The following is a 14,592-nucleotide window of genomic DNA, read 5'->3' as shown; positions in this document are numbered from 1 at the left end:
ACCAACAATGCATTAGTGTCCCAGTTTTCCTACATCCCAAAGAGATTATATTTTAATATAAGGAGTAAGCAATAATGCCTTTTCTATTGATCATTTTAAAAATTCACTTGTATTTATTTGTATGTACATTAAGCCCTGTTAAAATGTAAATCTTTAGATATCAGACATTCTTTCTTGCATTTTTGTATCCTCAAGGCTTTAGCCCACTGCCTCTTAAATTGTTTATAAAATTAAATTCTATTTAATTTTACATAAAAAGCTTTATTTTTTGAGTCATGTTGCCATCTTGTGGCCTACTATGGTATTGTGAATAAAGATATTTGAAACCAAATTTTCTTTGACAAAAGATAAGTAAAAGAATAAATAGGATCAGTTCTTGGCATGTACACTACAGGTCAGACCAGAGGTTATCCACTATTGCTTTGATGTTCCTTGAAGTTTTTATTTCATCCAAAGAAATGGAGCTCTTGCTTTCTCAGGGCATTTATTTGAGGATGGGATAGAATATGAATATGGCCCTACTGCTGCATAATCCTTTTATTGAATACAATATACATTGTGTAGATAACATTTTCAGATATATTTTCTTTCTCCCAAAGAACCTTTTATTATAGTGAAGAAAAATAGTGGAGTAAACCCAATTAAGTGAGACAAATCTACATCTACAATTCTCACCCGATGGTGTATTCCCTCATCCCTGGGGCTAAAATAATCCCAGGAACATTATATTGGCTATCAGACTATCTTGGTTATCAGACTATCTTGGTGGGGAATCTGTTCACAAAGGGTGGAAATTCTCAGAACCAATCTGGGTTGCACCTTGTGAGATTGAAAATATGCTGGATTGGGATTCTGGAGACTTTGGCTTCTAGTCTCATTCAGTCAGATTCTCATCTCTGTGGGCCTTAATTTTCTCTAGGACGAAGGGGTTATGTTAAATAATCTCTGAAGTCCTTTGCAATCCTAGTCGAATATGCCATAGATGACTATGCCATCTTTTTTTTTTTTTTTTTTTTAAAGATCAAATAGTTTATTGCTGTGAGCACAGTTTAAAAATTTACCAACACACCCAAAGTACAAAAGTACATAGCACCCTATGTTATTTCCTGCTCAGGAAAATATACTATGCCTTCTCGAGGAAAATATTTCCATCCTTCTCTTATACAGTTCCATCCTTAGCCCTCCACCCCCAGCTCCTCAATGCCTACAGAAAGAGGGAGGCAGAAAGAAGAAAGTTAAGTCTTCTCTATGACATTTTTGAGTCACAGAATCCCAGAATTGGAAGGGATTTTAGAGAATTTCTAATCTAATCCTTTCTTTTTATAGATAAGGAAAAGAGCCAGAAGAGGAAGTGAGTTGCTTAAGATCACTCAGGTAGTTAAGAGGCAGATAGGTGACACAGTGGGTAGAATCAGAAGTAGGAGTCAAGAATATCTGAATTCAAATCCCACTTCAGACATTTAGTAGTTAACAACCCTTACTAGTGTATTCCTAGGTAAATCATGCAACCTTTGTCTGTCTCAGTTTCTTCATCTGCAAAAAAAAGAAGGGTATAACAATAGCACTTATTTCCCAGGGTTGTTGCAAGAATCAAATGAGAAGATATTTGTAAAGGGCTTTGCAAAGCTTAAATCAATATATAAATCCCAGCTACCACAATTATTACTTGTAGATCCAGGACTTGAATCCAAATGTTCCCAGTGTTCTGTATGCTATTCCACCTTTATCATCATTCTTACTAACTGTGTTATTGTGTATTTGACAGCATCTGCCAGTGAGTGAGACATGGAAGGAGTGTGTAAGCCTTGTCTTTATCTACTCAAGGCGTGGACAGAGGTGATGGCTTTGTACAAATCCTCTTGTATCCTCAGCTCCCCCATCATTGGAACGCTGATGTAGTCTTGGTTGAGTTCGCATCTTCCCCCTTGTGGCCAGATGGCATAAGTACAGCTCATGCTAATGAACACAGAACCACTTGCTGATTGGGTGGGTGCTTTATTCCACAGCTGCTTTTCAAGCAGCTTGCAGAACGAGACTAAATCATAGCAACAGCAGCAGCAGCAGCAGCAGCAGCAATCACCATTTACCACCTTATTCCTTAGCATTACTTCTCCTTATCTCTAGATCATAAGAATGCTTGTCTTCTAAAAATATATATAATTTTTGTCTTTTAAATTTATTTTTAATTTTCACACCACTTATTTACTGGTTTTTAAGACTGTTCAGTTTCCAGGATGACAATCAAACATCAAGGCCAGCAGTACAGGCCAAGAATGGCATTCCTCAAAAAGGTAACTACCTCTGCCTTTCTTAACTTGGTGGGAAATAGGAGCCACTCTTCGCTAGGAACCAAATCCTGGACAGTAGCTTATATGTTCAGAAGTTGTGGGAGGGGGGTACAGTGAGGAATGGGCACAGTCCCTGTAAAAAAAAAAGCATTTGTTTTTTAATTTTTACCACTATTGCTTTTTGATAAATGTATTGTGAAATGATGTATATGTGTATGTGTGTATTTAAAGAAAAAAACTACTTAGATTTCCAAACTGACTGTGTTTACAGAAGAATCAAAACATAAAGAGCTCTTATTTAGAGCAGTGTGTGGATGAAAACAACCTGTTAGATGAGAAAACAGAGTATTGGGGAGTATCGGCAGATCTGTGTCTGGTGTGGGTTTTTCCCTCCTGTAAAATAGATGCTTGACTTCCTATTCTCTACTGAATTCTCTACTGAAATTGGTTGTTCCCTGGTCTCAAATACAATATTTGAAAGTTTTTTGTTTGCGATACCCTATACAGAGCATTATAATAAGGCATTTCATAGGAACATTGGTCATATTTGAATCTGTATATTCCTGGGTTGTGTGTGTGTGTGTGTGTGTGTGTGTGTGTGTGTGTGTGTGCCAGCAAGTGGCTCTCAATATGTTTCTTTCTAATTACAAACATTTGTAGGACTAAACAACCCAGAAAACTAAGCACTGTCCACTTTTATATGTGGGGTTTGTTGAGCCTACTTGAAGGAGGAAGTATACTTGTCCTCATTTTATTTCAGCGTTTGTAAGAAAGGGGTTTAAGAAAACTGGAGTGGAAAGACTTGAAGGGGATTAAGCATTAATCCACCCTTTCTCCAATTCCCTACTTCCTGTGGCTTTATCTTTTGAGTGCTGCTCATCTTTTTAGGTTTATCATTGAGAACAATATGAGCTGAGTCCTCTGTGATAGACATAGCCCCTTACTTCAGATTGATGATGGAGTCCCAGCTCCCCAAACAATTGGAAAATATGTCCCGCTACTCTAAAAAATTCAGGAACCTATCGCAGCTAGTGAATGCAGGAGATTCATCAACAAAGCATGAAGACCAGAGCATTAGTCTATCTAGTTATATCTCAGAGATCCTTACATATATATTTTAGTATCTTCAATGCAGAGGGAAACTAGCTATATATATTTATCTAATAGTATTTTTTCCAATTGCATGTAAAAAACTTTTCAGAATTCACTTTTGTAAGATTTTGAGTTCGAAATTTTTTTTTCTCCCTCCTTCCCTTACTCCCCCCTCCTCATCCAAGACAGCAAGCAATCTGATATAGCTTCTACATATACAATCATCAGTCATCCTTTTAAGATTTTACATATATATATATATATATAATCTTTGTTCTATTTCTTCCTAATTGAAAAATTTCTTCCCCAACCTCACCTGTCAGGTGAGATTCAAGGTCATCATGTGGAAGATGGGTTAGACTTAGTATGTTTGGCCACAGAAGGCAGAACAAGGGGTTGTATAGTTGGGAGTTGTAGAAAGGCTAAATGTAAAGAAAATCTTCCTAGCAATTAGAGTAGTCTAAAAATGGAAGAGCTGCTTTAGGAAGTTTTAAAACCCCCTTCACTGGAAGGTTTGTTGGGACCACTAGTTGGGAATGCAATAGAGATGATTCCTACACGATTCCATATGAGAACAAATTGATCTAGTTACTTTTTGAGGTCCCTTTAAAATCTGAAATTCTTTCATTCTTGTTTTATAGATTGAGTCTTTTGAAATCCTTTGATAGGTTATGATTCTGAGCATGATATAATCTTATTTGTTCTCCTAGTCTCTGGTTCCTGTCCTTGTTTCTTAAGCTCTGGGTTTTTTTTTTTAAACAGAGTTTAGTCAAGTTTTCAATGCCTAATAATTATTGCAAAGCACAGAAAGGAAAGACACTATTTTAGATTTAATTCTCACTATTTTTCAATTAATAAGCATTTACTTTCTTTTTCTTTCAGTCCACTTCTAATAGAACAACAAGAAAGAAACCCTTGTAACAAATATGTATTCACTAGCAATTGTTCATGTACAAAAAATCTCTGTATCAATATGAAACCTTAGTCCACTGTCTCTTTCAAAAGGTTGGTAGAATGTTTTAATATGAGTCATTTGGAATATTGATTAGCCATAGCATTAATCAGTCTTTCAAAGTTTTTTGGATACACACACACACACACACACACACACACACTATTGTTATAGAAATTGTTCCATTGGTTTTGCTCACTATAGTCTTCATCAAATTATGCAAGCCTTCTCATCTTTCTCTGAAACTCTCTTCTTCATCATTTCTTATAGAACAACAGTATGCGATTATATTCATATGCCATAATTTGTTTATTCCCCGATTAATAGGCATCTCCTTAGTTTGCTAGGACAAAAAGAACCCCCATAATTTTTTTTTTTTACATATAGGTGCCTTTTCTTTTTCTTTACTACCTTTTCTTTGCTGTATAGCACTAATAATTGTATCACTATTAGTGATGTAACTATCACTGGGTCATAGGATATGTCATACATGTTACTAATTTTTTGGGAGGGATACTTAACAAATTGCTTTCTAGAATGGCTAGACCAGTTAACAATTTCACCAATAGTGCATTAAAATACCTATTTTCCTACAGTCCTTCCAACATTTGTCATATTCATTTTTGTCAATCAAGATGATGGGTAAAGTTGTTTTAATTTGCCTTTCTTTAATTGTTACTGATTTGGAACATTTTTTCATGTGGTTATTTGATAGAATGGATTTCATTTTCTGAATACTACTTATTCATATCCTTTGAGTATTTATTGAGTGAGAAATGGCTTTTATTTTTATATATTTGAATAAGTTCCCTATATAGCTCAGAAATGAGATTTTTAAAAGGAAATTTGCTGTAAATATTTTTCCCATTTCCTTTTTCTTCTAACTTTAACTGAATTGATTGTGCAAAACTTTTTTAAAATTTCATATAATCAAAACTATACATTTTACATTCTCTAATCTCTATTGTCCATCTTTTCTTTGGTCATGAGCAATTCCCCTGTTTGTAAACTGGACAGGTAATTTCCTCATTTCTCCTATGATTTGTTTATAATGGCACTCTGTATGCCTAAGCCATGTATCGTTTTGTAGCTTAACTTGGTAGATGGTATGAGATATTGTTCTATAACTACTTTTCCTCAATATTCCTAGAAGTTTTTGTAAAATAGTGAGTTCTTATGGCAATAGCTACGATCACTGAGTTTATCAGCACTAGATTTATTCTTTCATAAAAACCCAACAAATTAATGTCCTGTTTATTTAAAATACCTCAACTCCTAGTTTTATTTATTACTTTTTTGCTTTTAATTTTGTTTATTTTTTCTCTACTTTTTAAAGACATTTTGATGTTTAATTAGGTTTTTTGAACAGTGGATCTTCTAGAATTTTTTTAGTTGTATGCCCAGTTCATTGAGTTGTTCTTTCTTTTATAGGTAAAAGTATTTAAAGATATATATTTTTTCTAAGACTGCTTTGACTATATTCCCAAATTTTTGTTTGTTGTCTCATTGTTATCATTATTTTTAATAAAAGTATTTTTATATGATTCTATTTTACTTTTCCATTATAATTTTATTGTCTGGTTTTCCTTAGAACTCATTTAACTTTTCTTTTAAGTACTTAGATGCTATGCTGGTTAGGGCATATGCTTTTTAGTATTGACATTAATAATAATAATTAAATATGATATCTTTTTAGCAAAATCTCATTATCTCTTTTAAATTAAGTCAATGTTTGCTGTTGCTTTGTTGGAGATTATAATTACTACCCCTCTTTAACTTCAGCAAAAGTATAAGAGATTTGCTTTATCTTTATATTTTACTTTGTGAATTTTTATGTTTCAAGTATGTAAGTACTTGTATCAAGTGCTTGTAAACAGCAATTGTTGGACTCTGTTTTCTAATACAGTCTGCTGTCCTCTTCTACTTTATGGGTGAGCTCATCCCATTCACATTTATTTACCATAGTTATTGCATAATATCCCCATTCCATTCCTTTATACTGTTTCTTTTCTTTGTTTCCTATCCACTCTTTAGAGTATGGTGAGAGAGATGAAGGGTGCTCAGCATCAGTGTTCTAGATTGGGAGTAGACTTCTTTTGTTTTCTTGCCCTTCTTCTTTCTCTTCTTGCCTACAGCCTAATAATAATTCTTTATTTTTTCTTTCTTTTTGAATATCGCTTCCTAATCCATCTACTCTGCTTAGAGTTTGTTTTGCTTAAGACAAATTTCTTCCTTAATGTACTTTCCTTATTTTCCTCCTTTCTCCTTGTTCTCTCCTGTTTTCATGTTGAAAAATATACTTTTTTTACCCTACTCTGTGTTTATTCGTCTATTCTTTGATTAGTTTGGATGACAATGTAATTCAAATGTTACTTGTTCTTTTCTACTCTTCTCTCCTTATTTGTATAGTCTTCCATTTACGTACTCCAATTAAGTGACATAAATCTCGTTCATCCCAGCATATTCCTTTCCCCATTTTTTCTTCTTGAATCATAAAATCTAGGAGAGAAAAAGACAAACAAAAATATTCCCAGTTCTTTTATCTTATTAAACTTTCTCTATGACTTTTGATGATAATAGAGTTGTAAGGGAACACATGTGTCATCTCATCTTATTAGACTCACCTGGGGCTGGATTCAAGCACCTGAACCATTCCTGAATTCAGAGCCAGACTTTCTTCTTTGCTTGCTTCTTGATCAGTATAAATTCTAAGACCTACAGTCATTTCTTACCTTGAGTCCTCTTTCCCCCAGGCTTAGGTGCAACACTGAAAATGACTTAGCAATGATTATTAAGTAACAGAGTTACTAGTTAGGATAAGATCAGAGGAGATCTGGGATCTCTTCTTGCCCTATTGCACAGCTGCTGCCAATCATACAAGTGCAAATGAACCAGATAAATTTGATATTGTTTTGGTCATGATTAAGGTTAAAAAAAAGTTCATTTAAAACAAAATGTTTTTTCCCCCTTTCATTATCATATCATATGGCATAATAGAATTTCTATTCATTTATTTGGTATGCTTTATTTACTCTAACTGACAGGGACCAACTTGGTTTTTAGTTCTTTGCTACTACATAAGACATTGCTATATATAAATATTTTAGTACATATGGACAGTTTTTCTTTCTTATAGCTCTTTGGGATATAGGCTTAGTAGTGACATAACTAGGTGAAAGAGTGTGTCTAGTTAAGAAACTTTTGGATCATAGTTCTATAATAGTTAAAATCAAGATAGACTGAGGCCCAAAGTTCTGCGCATAATCAATTTATTAGTAAAATGTGAATTTGCCAATAAATAGGTTCTCAGTTTCCCCCAAAGATAAAACCCCAAATGAGGGGGAATAGCTTTTTTATAGTTTTGGAGAGTACAGAAAATAGGAAATCTAGCATCATAGATGGAAGAAAAATATGATTGAATCGAAACTGGAAATGAGGGCCAGCCCCCCCTCCTTCTCTTAAATTGTGATTAAAAATTGTTAATTGTTGGAGTACAACTGCATCAACAAGGACAGAGATAGCAAACCAGACTGCTGAATAACAAATCAGACTTAGCTATCCTTGAAGAATAGCTTCGTGATATAAAGATACTAGATCAGATTCTCTGTGCTCCACCTGCCTCCTTCAAAGATAACAGAATTTCTAGACACAAGAATAGAACAGTGATTACTAGGAGAACTAGATTTCTAAACTTAACTCATTACAACACAGCTTAATTTCTGAAGTAAGTTCAAGAAAGAGCCATGACTTAGGCAGTTATAACACAAAATCAATTAATTGTAAGTAGAATCAATTAAAAAAAAAGACACAGATTCTGTCTGATTATTGAAATTCAAAGTGTTTTCTAGAGTGCTTGAACCAATTCATAGGTTCACCAGCAGTATATTAATGCTTCCAATATACACTTGGTATATACACTCAGACTGATAAAAGCCAAGTGGGCAAAAGAAAGCAGTCTTCTCTTTTTCTTCCTCTGCCATAAGTGGGCAGAAGAAAGCAGTCTTCTCTTTTTCTTCCTCTGCCATAACAATCTGATTGAATACCTTATTTAAATTCAATACTGTTAAACATTTCCAGGATATGATATTGAACCAATGTGATGATGTACTGGTCTACTTTAATTCTTTTGTTCACATTGTGGTAGTCTACACACAATTATAACTACTCATTCTTTTTTAGCATGTAATGATAGGTGATGGACTGCTGGAATTTGTATCGATGCTATTGATGTGCTAATTTGTTGGTTTGTTAATTTCTTGTGATTCCATTTTAGACTTTATGAACTGAGAATATAGTCAAAGATTAATTCTTCTACATGGTACACAGTCCTCTTAATGTATCCTAGAATAATATTAGCTTTTGGGAACTGCCAAATTACACTATTGATTCATTTTGAGCTCAAAATCCACTAAATCCCTCAGATGTTTTTTCATAAGAACATTTATCTAGTCATGTTTGCCCTGACTTTTATTTGTGAAGTTGTTTTGTAGAACTCAACTATAGAACTTAAAATTTGTTATTATATTGCAGGTTATTCAATTCATCAGGATTCTAGCTTGTGACGATCTTTCATGAATACCCATTATATTATGCACTATAGTCATTTCTCTAAGCTTAATGTTATCTGCAAATTTGACAAGCATGCCATCCAGGCTTCCATATATGTCATTAATAAAATTGTTGGACAGACTTATGGGAAACTCCACTAAAGAGTATTTTCTACATTGACACTGACACCTGAATAAATATTCTTTGAGAATAGTCATTTGACTACTTTCAAATGCATCTATCTCTACTATCATGCAGCCCATAATCTTTCTATCTAATTCATAACATAGAATTGTTGACTTCATCAAATACTTTGCTAAAACCTAAGCATAATCCATTTTTAGTATTCCCATGATTTACTATGTTAATAACTCTATCAGAAAAGGGCATGAGAATAATTTTGTGGGACCTGTTATTCATGAAGTTGTTTTTACTAATTTTGCCAAAAATGGAAGGCAAATTCACCATTATATTTTTTGCTAAATCAATCTTGTATTCTTTTTTTAAAGCTGAAATATCATTTGTCCAGTATAATCCTTTCACTTTCTCAGCATCTTTCACAGATGACCGACAATAGTTCATTAATCACATCTGCCAGTTTTTAATTACTCTGCAATTTAATTTATTCAGGTCTGGTGATTTAAACTCATTGAAAGCAGTAAGATACCTTTTGATTGTACTTTTATTTAACTTTATACTCACTCCTAGACATTTCAAGTGTCAAAAGTTTAGTATATTAGGAACAAATGTGCTGAGGAAAAAACTGGATTATTTTTTAAGCTTAAATAACATATCCTGAATCCCCAGTTCAGGTGGGACTCTTCTAAGGGCTAATCTAAGTATTATTTATTCATGTTTTCAGAAAAATGTATATAGGCAATTTAATACTTCAGCAAAAATTGAAATAACATGTAATGTTCTTTGGTTCGGTTTTCTTGGGGTCTCTGGAAGCAGCCTTCGTTTAGTTCAGTAATCACCACAAGTACAGCCAGGTTTTAAAGTCTAAATTCTTTATTGTCTCTTTCCAAATCATGTCTCCTTTCCTGGGGCCCGGTTAGCTTTCTTACAGGCCTACCTCTCCCCTTGGTTCTGAGAGCTTGAGCTCCTGCCCCAATCCTTTGTGTTTCTGCCTCTACCAGCTTCTCTTCTGTGGCTCTCAGTCCCTGTTTATATGCTCCACACTGAGTATACACCAATCATTATATCACTAGGAAACCATTATTTGCTGTAGGATTAAATCAATGCTAAACTAGATTTAACTATTGTCTCCTCAATTCCACTTAGTACCTTGTTTCAAGTTCTGGCCCATAAAAATAAAGTATTCTCTCTCTCCAACATTATGTGCGTTAGAATTAATACCTAGATTAGACCATCAAATCTTCCATCTTCATGGATAGGATCCAGTACAGAAAAGATGTACATGAGACACAATGAAAATTTTCTTGATAATGAGTGTTAGGCTGTGAAAGGGTGATGTGTAGAAGGCTGTAAAATTTCCTTTTCTGGAGTTCTTAATAAATAAGATAGGTCCTAATTTGCCTATGATATTCCAGGTGTGTTTCTATTTAAAAGGTGCTTCCCAGCCTTTGGGACTATATGACCTTGCTATACCTTGACTTTTGTAATCCTAAAGAGATTTTCCAAGGAGCATGATAATAGGAAAAAAAATCTATCAGAGCTTTTGTGGGCAGTTAAATAGTTTAGTTCTATCCATTTTTCTCCCACACTCTTCTCTATGTCAGAATGTGGAACAAATGCTGAAAAGGAAAGCTAATCTCATTGAGTATCAAAATAGATACTTATTTCTTTCCATGTGATCCTATGGAAGATTAATTTTTAAGTTCATAGGAATCTTAATTGTCATTATTTTCCCTTTTGGAGAGAAAAAAGTGAACTTAAGAACCTACCTCAGCATCAGGTGTATCTCCGAGTATCACTGTTAACCATTTCCCTACCATATGAAAAGAAAATTGTTGACTCATCTAATTATTTTTTTAAAATTGTGACTTCATCCCAGGACAGCTGAAGTATATAGTGAGAAGGCAAGGTAGATGTAGAAGGAAGAGATTTCATGATGTGGAAAAAGAGGTAGATTTGGAATCGGAAAGCCTTGATCCAAATCCTGGTTCTAATACTTATTACTTGTGTGACCTTAGTCAGACACTTTACCTTCTGGGTCTCAGTTTCTTCATTTGTAATATCAGGGTGTTGGACTAGATGGATTTTAAGTCCCTTCCACTCTAGAATTATGATCTATTTACTTCCTTCAATACATGTATTAGTTAGATTGTCCAGATTACAGGTGACAAATTCTCTTAGTGTTTTTAAAAAGACTTCTCTCCTCAAAGAGGAGCTTTTGCAAGCATCTAATTTTTACCAGGTGCTGGGGATACGAAGGCAAAAATCAAATAGTCTCTAAAGATTACTAATTAGAAGCAACATATACATAGAGAAGTAAACATATGTATCTATATCTATATCAATATCAACTACTCTTATGTCAAACTGAGATGGTCTTGGTCATTTCCTCTTTCACTACTATATCTGCTCATCATCCAGAGAAATGAGAGTAGGAAAAAAAAAAGAAAAAAAGGGACAGCTAGTTGGTGCAGTGGATAGAGCACCAGCCCTGAAGTCAGGAGGACCTGAGTTCCAATGTGGTCTCAGATATGTGAACACTTCCTAGCTGTGTGACCCTGGGCAAGTCACTTAACCCTGATTGGCCTCAGCAAAAAAGCAGAGAGAGAGAAAGAAAGAGAGAGAGAGAGAGAAATGAGAGGGGAGAGTCAAATAGTTGAATCCTTTTTCCTGTGGATCAAATTCTTAGTCACAGTTCCCCCTGAAAACTTCCCGAAACACTTATGAAAAAAAAGGTTATTTTCAGAGTTAAAACAACTAAATAGAAAGTAATTTCCCCCCGCCCCCACAGGATACTATACTTTCCTTTCTTTTTTTAAAGTATTTTATTTTTCCAAATACATGTAAAGAAAGTTTTCAACATTTATTTTTTGTAAGACTTTGTGTATAATTTTTTTCCCTCTATCCCTTACCTCCTTCCTCCCAAAGATAACAAGCAATCTGATATAGGTTACATATGTGCAATCCTTTAAAACATATTTCCATATCTGTCATTTTGTGCAAGAAAAATGATCAAAGCGGGAAAAAGCCATGAGAAACAAATAAGCAAACAAACAAAAAATTGAAAATACTATGTTTCAATCTCTAAAGTTCTCTCTCTGGAGGCCATTGCCATTTTCTATCCCAAGTCTATTGGAACTGCTTTGAATCACTTCATTGTTGAAAAGAGCTGAGTCTATTATAGTTGATTATCACATTAACTTGTTACTGTCTACAGTGTTCTCTTAGTTCTGTTCACTTCACTCAGTATATAGGTCTTTCTAGGCTTTTCTGAAATAGAAAGCAATTTCTTTTTTTTAAATTTTTAATAGCTTTTTATTTACAAGTTATATGCATGGGTAATTTTACAGCATTGACAATTGCCAAACCTTTTGTTCCAGTTTTTCTCCTCCTTCCCCCCAGTCTCTTCCCCAGATGGCAGGATGACCAATACATGTTAAAGTATAAATTAAATACAAAATAAGTATACATGTCCAAACCGTTATTTTGCTGTACAAAAAGAATCGGACTCTGAAATATTGTACAATTAGCCTGTGAAGGAAATCAAAAATGCAAGCGGGCAAAAATAGAGGGATTGGGAATTCAATATAATGGTTCTTAGTCATCTCTTAGAGTTCTTTCACTGGGCATAGCTGGTTCAGTTCATTACTGCTCCATTGGAATTGATTTGGTTCATCTCATTGCTGAAGATGGCCCATCATCCATCAGATGATGGATCCATCAGAATTGATCATCATATAGTATTGTTGTTGAAGTATATAATGAAATAGAAAGCAATTTCAATGGTGGGAACACTAGTACTGGGGAAATTAGAAAATGCTTCTTGTATAATGTCATACTAAGGTTATCGTTGAAGGGAGGTAGGGGTCCAAGAGGCAAAGGTGAAGTAAGAAAGCATTCTAGGTATATGGGACAAACTGTACAGAGAGGAAGAAGATGGTATGTGTGAGCAATAGAAAGAAGGACAGTTTGTCTGGATAAGATATAGAGCTTGTGAGGGGGAATAATATATTATCCTGGAAAGATTGGTTGCAGCCATTTGTGAAGGACTTTAAATGACAAATAGAGGAGTATCTATTGGCAGTAAGGAATTCTTGAAGCTTCTGAAGCAGAGGAAAGACATAATAGAGTAGCAGCTGGTGCTACCTCCTAGTCTACTCTCCCCTATGGATATTATCAATTTTCCTCTTTTCCCGGTGGTTGTGTTATTGACCTAGTGGCCTGAAAGTCTGCCAGACCCTGTCATTGAGGAAAACCAAGGAACAGCTTTAAATGGAACTAAATGAATAGTTTTCTGTTCCAAGCCCCCTCCTTCTCCTTCGCCCACCCCCATCCCATGGCTTTGATGAAAACAAAACACATTTCTAAATTAGGAGCCAATGGGAGTTGTCTGTAAGCCAAGTGTCTGTTTACATATTAGCTAACTGTCTGTAGCTGTTATCCAGGGAGTGATGAGACTGAGACAGAAGGGATGTCTTTGCTAGCATTTGTTTACACATTCAATTACAGTGGCAGAATTCCTAAAATTGTATCATCATTAGTATGTCACTTGATTTGGCTCCAGAGACCCAAATAATAAATCCTATCCCCAGTCTCTTAGCATCATAAATTTAGAACTGAAAGGGATATTAAAGAGTATTCCTTCAGAGGTTATTCAGCTTCTCCTTCATTTGATAGATGAAGATCCTAAGGGGATAATCTAACAGTTTATAAACTCTTGACTTTCCCAGGGTTGCCGCTCAAAATAGCAAGTAACAGCTCTGAACTTTAATTTCCCTCTCTGTAATATGGGGCTATTAGGTGGTACCATTGTGCATACGGTGCCATTCCTGGAGTTAGGAGCACTCATCTTCCTGAATTTAAATCTGGCCTTAGACACTTACTACCTGTCTGATCCTGGGCAAGTTGCTTAACTCTGTTTATCTCAGTTTCCTCATATTATAGAATGAGCTTGAGGAGAAAATGCAAATTACTCCATTATCTTTGTCGAGAAAACCCCAAATGGGTTCCTGAAGTGTCAAATACAACTGAATGACAACAAAAATGGGGCTAGTAGTAGCACCTGCTACTTATTGGTTGTGGTGATCTAATGAAACAATATATATAAAGACCTTTGTGCCATACAAAGAAAATAATCCTTCCCAAACCTTCTGATCTACCCAAGTTGGCCTTCAAATTGTCATGTGTTCCTCAGCCACTACTATTTCCAAGCCTTTGCAGTGGTGTTCTCTATCACTAGAACATACTCCTCAACTTTTGTCTCATAAAATACCCATGAAGGATTCCTTGACCCTGTTCTCATCTATTTTGAATTTTGTTCTTCAGTCATTTCAGTTGTGTCTAACTCTTTATGACCCCATTTGGGTTTTTTTTTTTTTTTTTTTTGGCAAAGATAATTGGAGTGGTTTGCCATTTCCTTCCCCAGATCATTTTACAGGTGAGAAAACTGAGGTAAAGAGGTTGTCAAATATCTAGTAAGTGTCTGAGCTTAAATTTGATATTCATGAAGATGAGTCTTCCTGATTTCAAGACCAACACTCCATCCATTGCTCTATTTAGCAGCCCTTCTAGCTA

General features: G+C 34.8%; 1 protein-coding gene across 2 annotated transcripts in view; it reads left to right on the top strand.

Annotated features, from left to right (window-relative positions):
• Positions 1-2,063: 2,063 nt before the first annotated feature.
• RGS9 (regulator of G protein signaling 9) overlaps positions 2,064-14,592 on the top strand; it is an 87,376-nt gene continuing 74,847 nt past the window's right edge. For both annotated transcript variants that reach the window (XM_031965685.1, XM_031965684.1), the window contains exon 1: positions 2,064-2,291. In XM_031965685.1, the coding sequence (XP_031821545.1) occupies positions 2,235-2,291 (57 nt within the window). In that variant the 5' untranslated portion in view covers positions 2,064-2,234. The remainder of the gene's footprint in view (positions 2,292-14,592) is intronic.

The sequence above is a fragment of the Sarcophilus harrisii genome, chromosome 4 (genome assembly GCF_902635505.1).
Source record: "Sarcophilus harrisii chromosome 4, mSarHar1.11, whole genome shotgun sequence".
NCBI lineage: Eukaryota > Metazoa > Chordata > Mammalia > Dasyuromorphia > Dasyuridae > Sarcophilus > Sarcophilus harrisii.
This window is presented reverse-complemented; position numbering and strand designations above follow the sequence as displayed.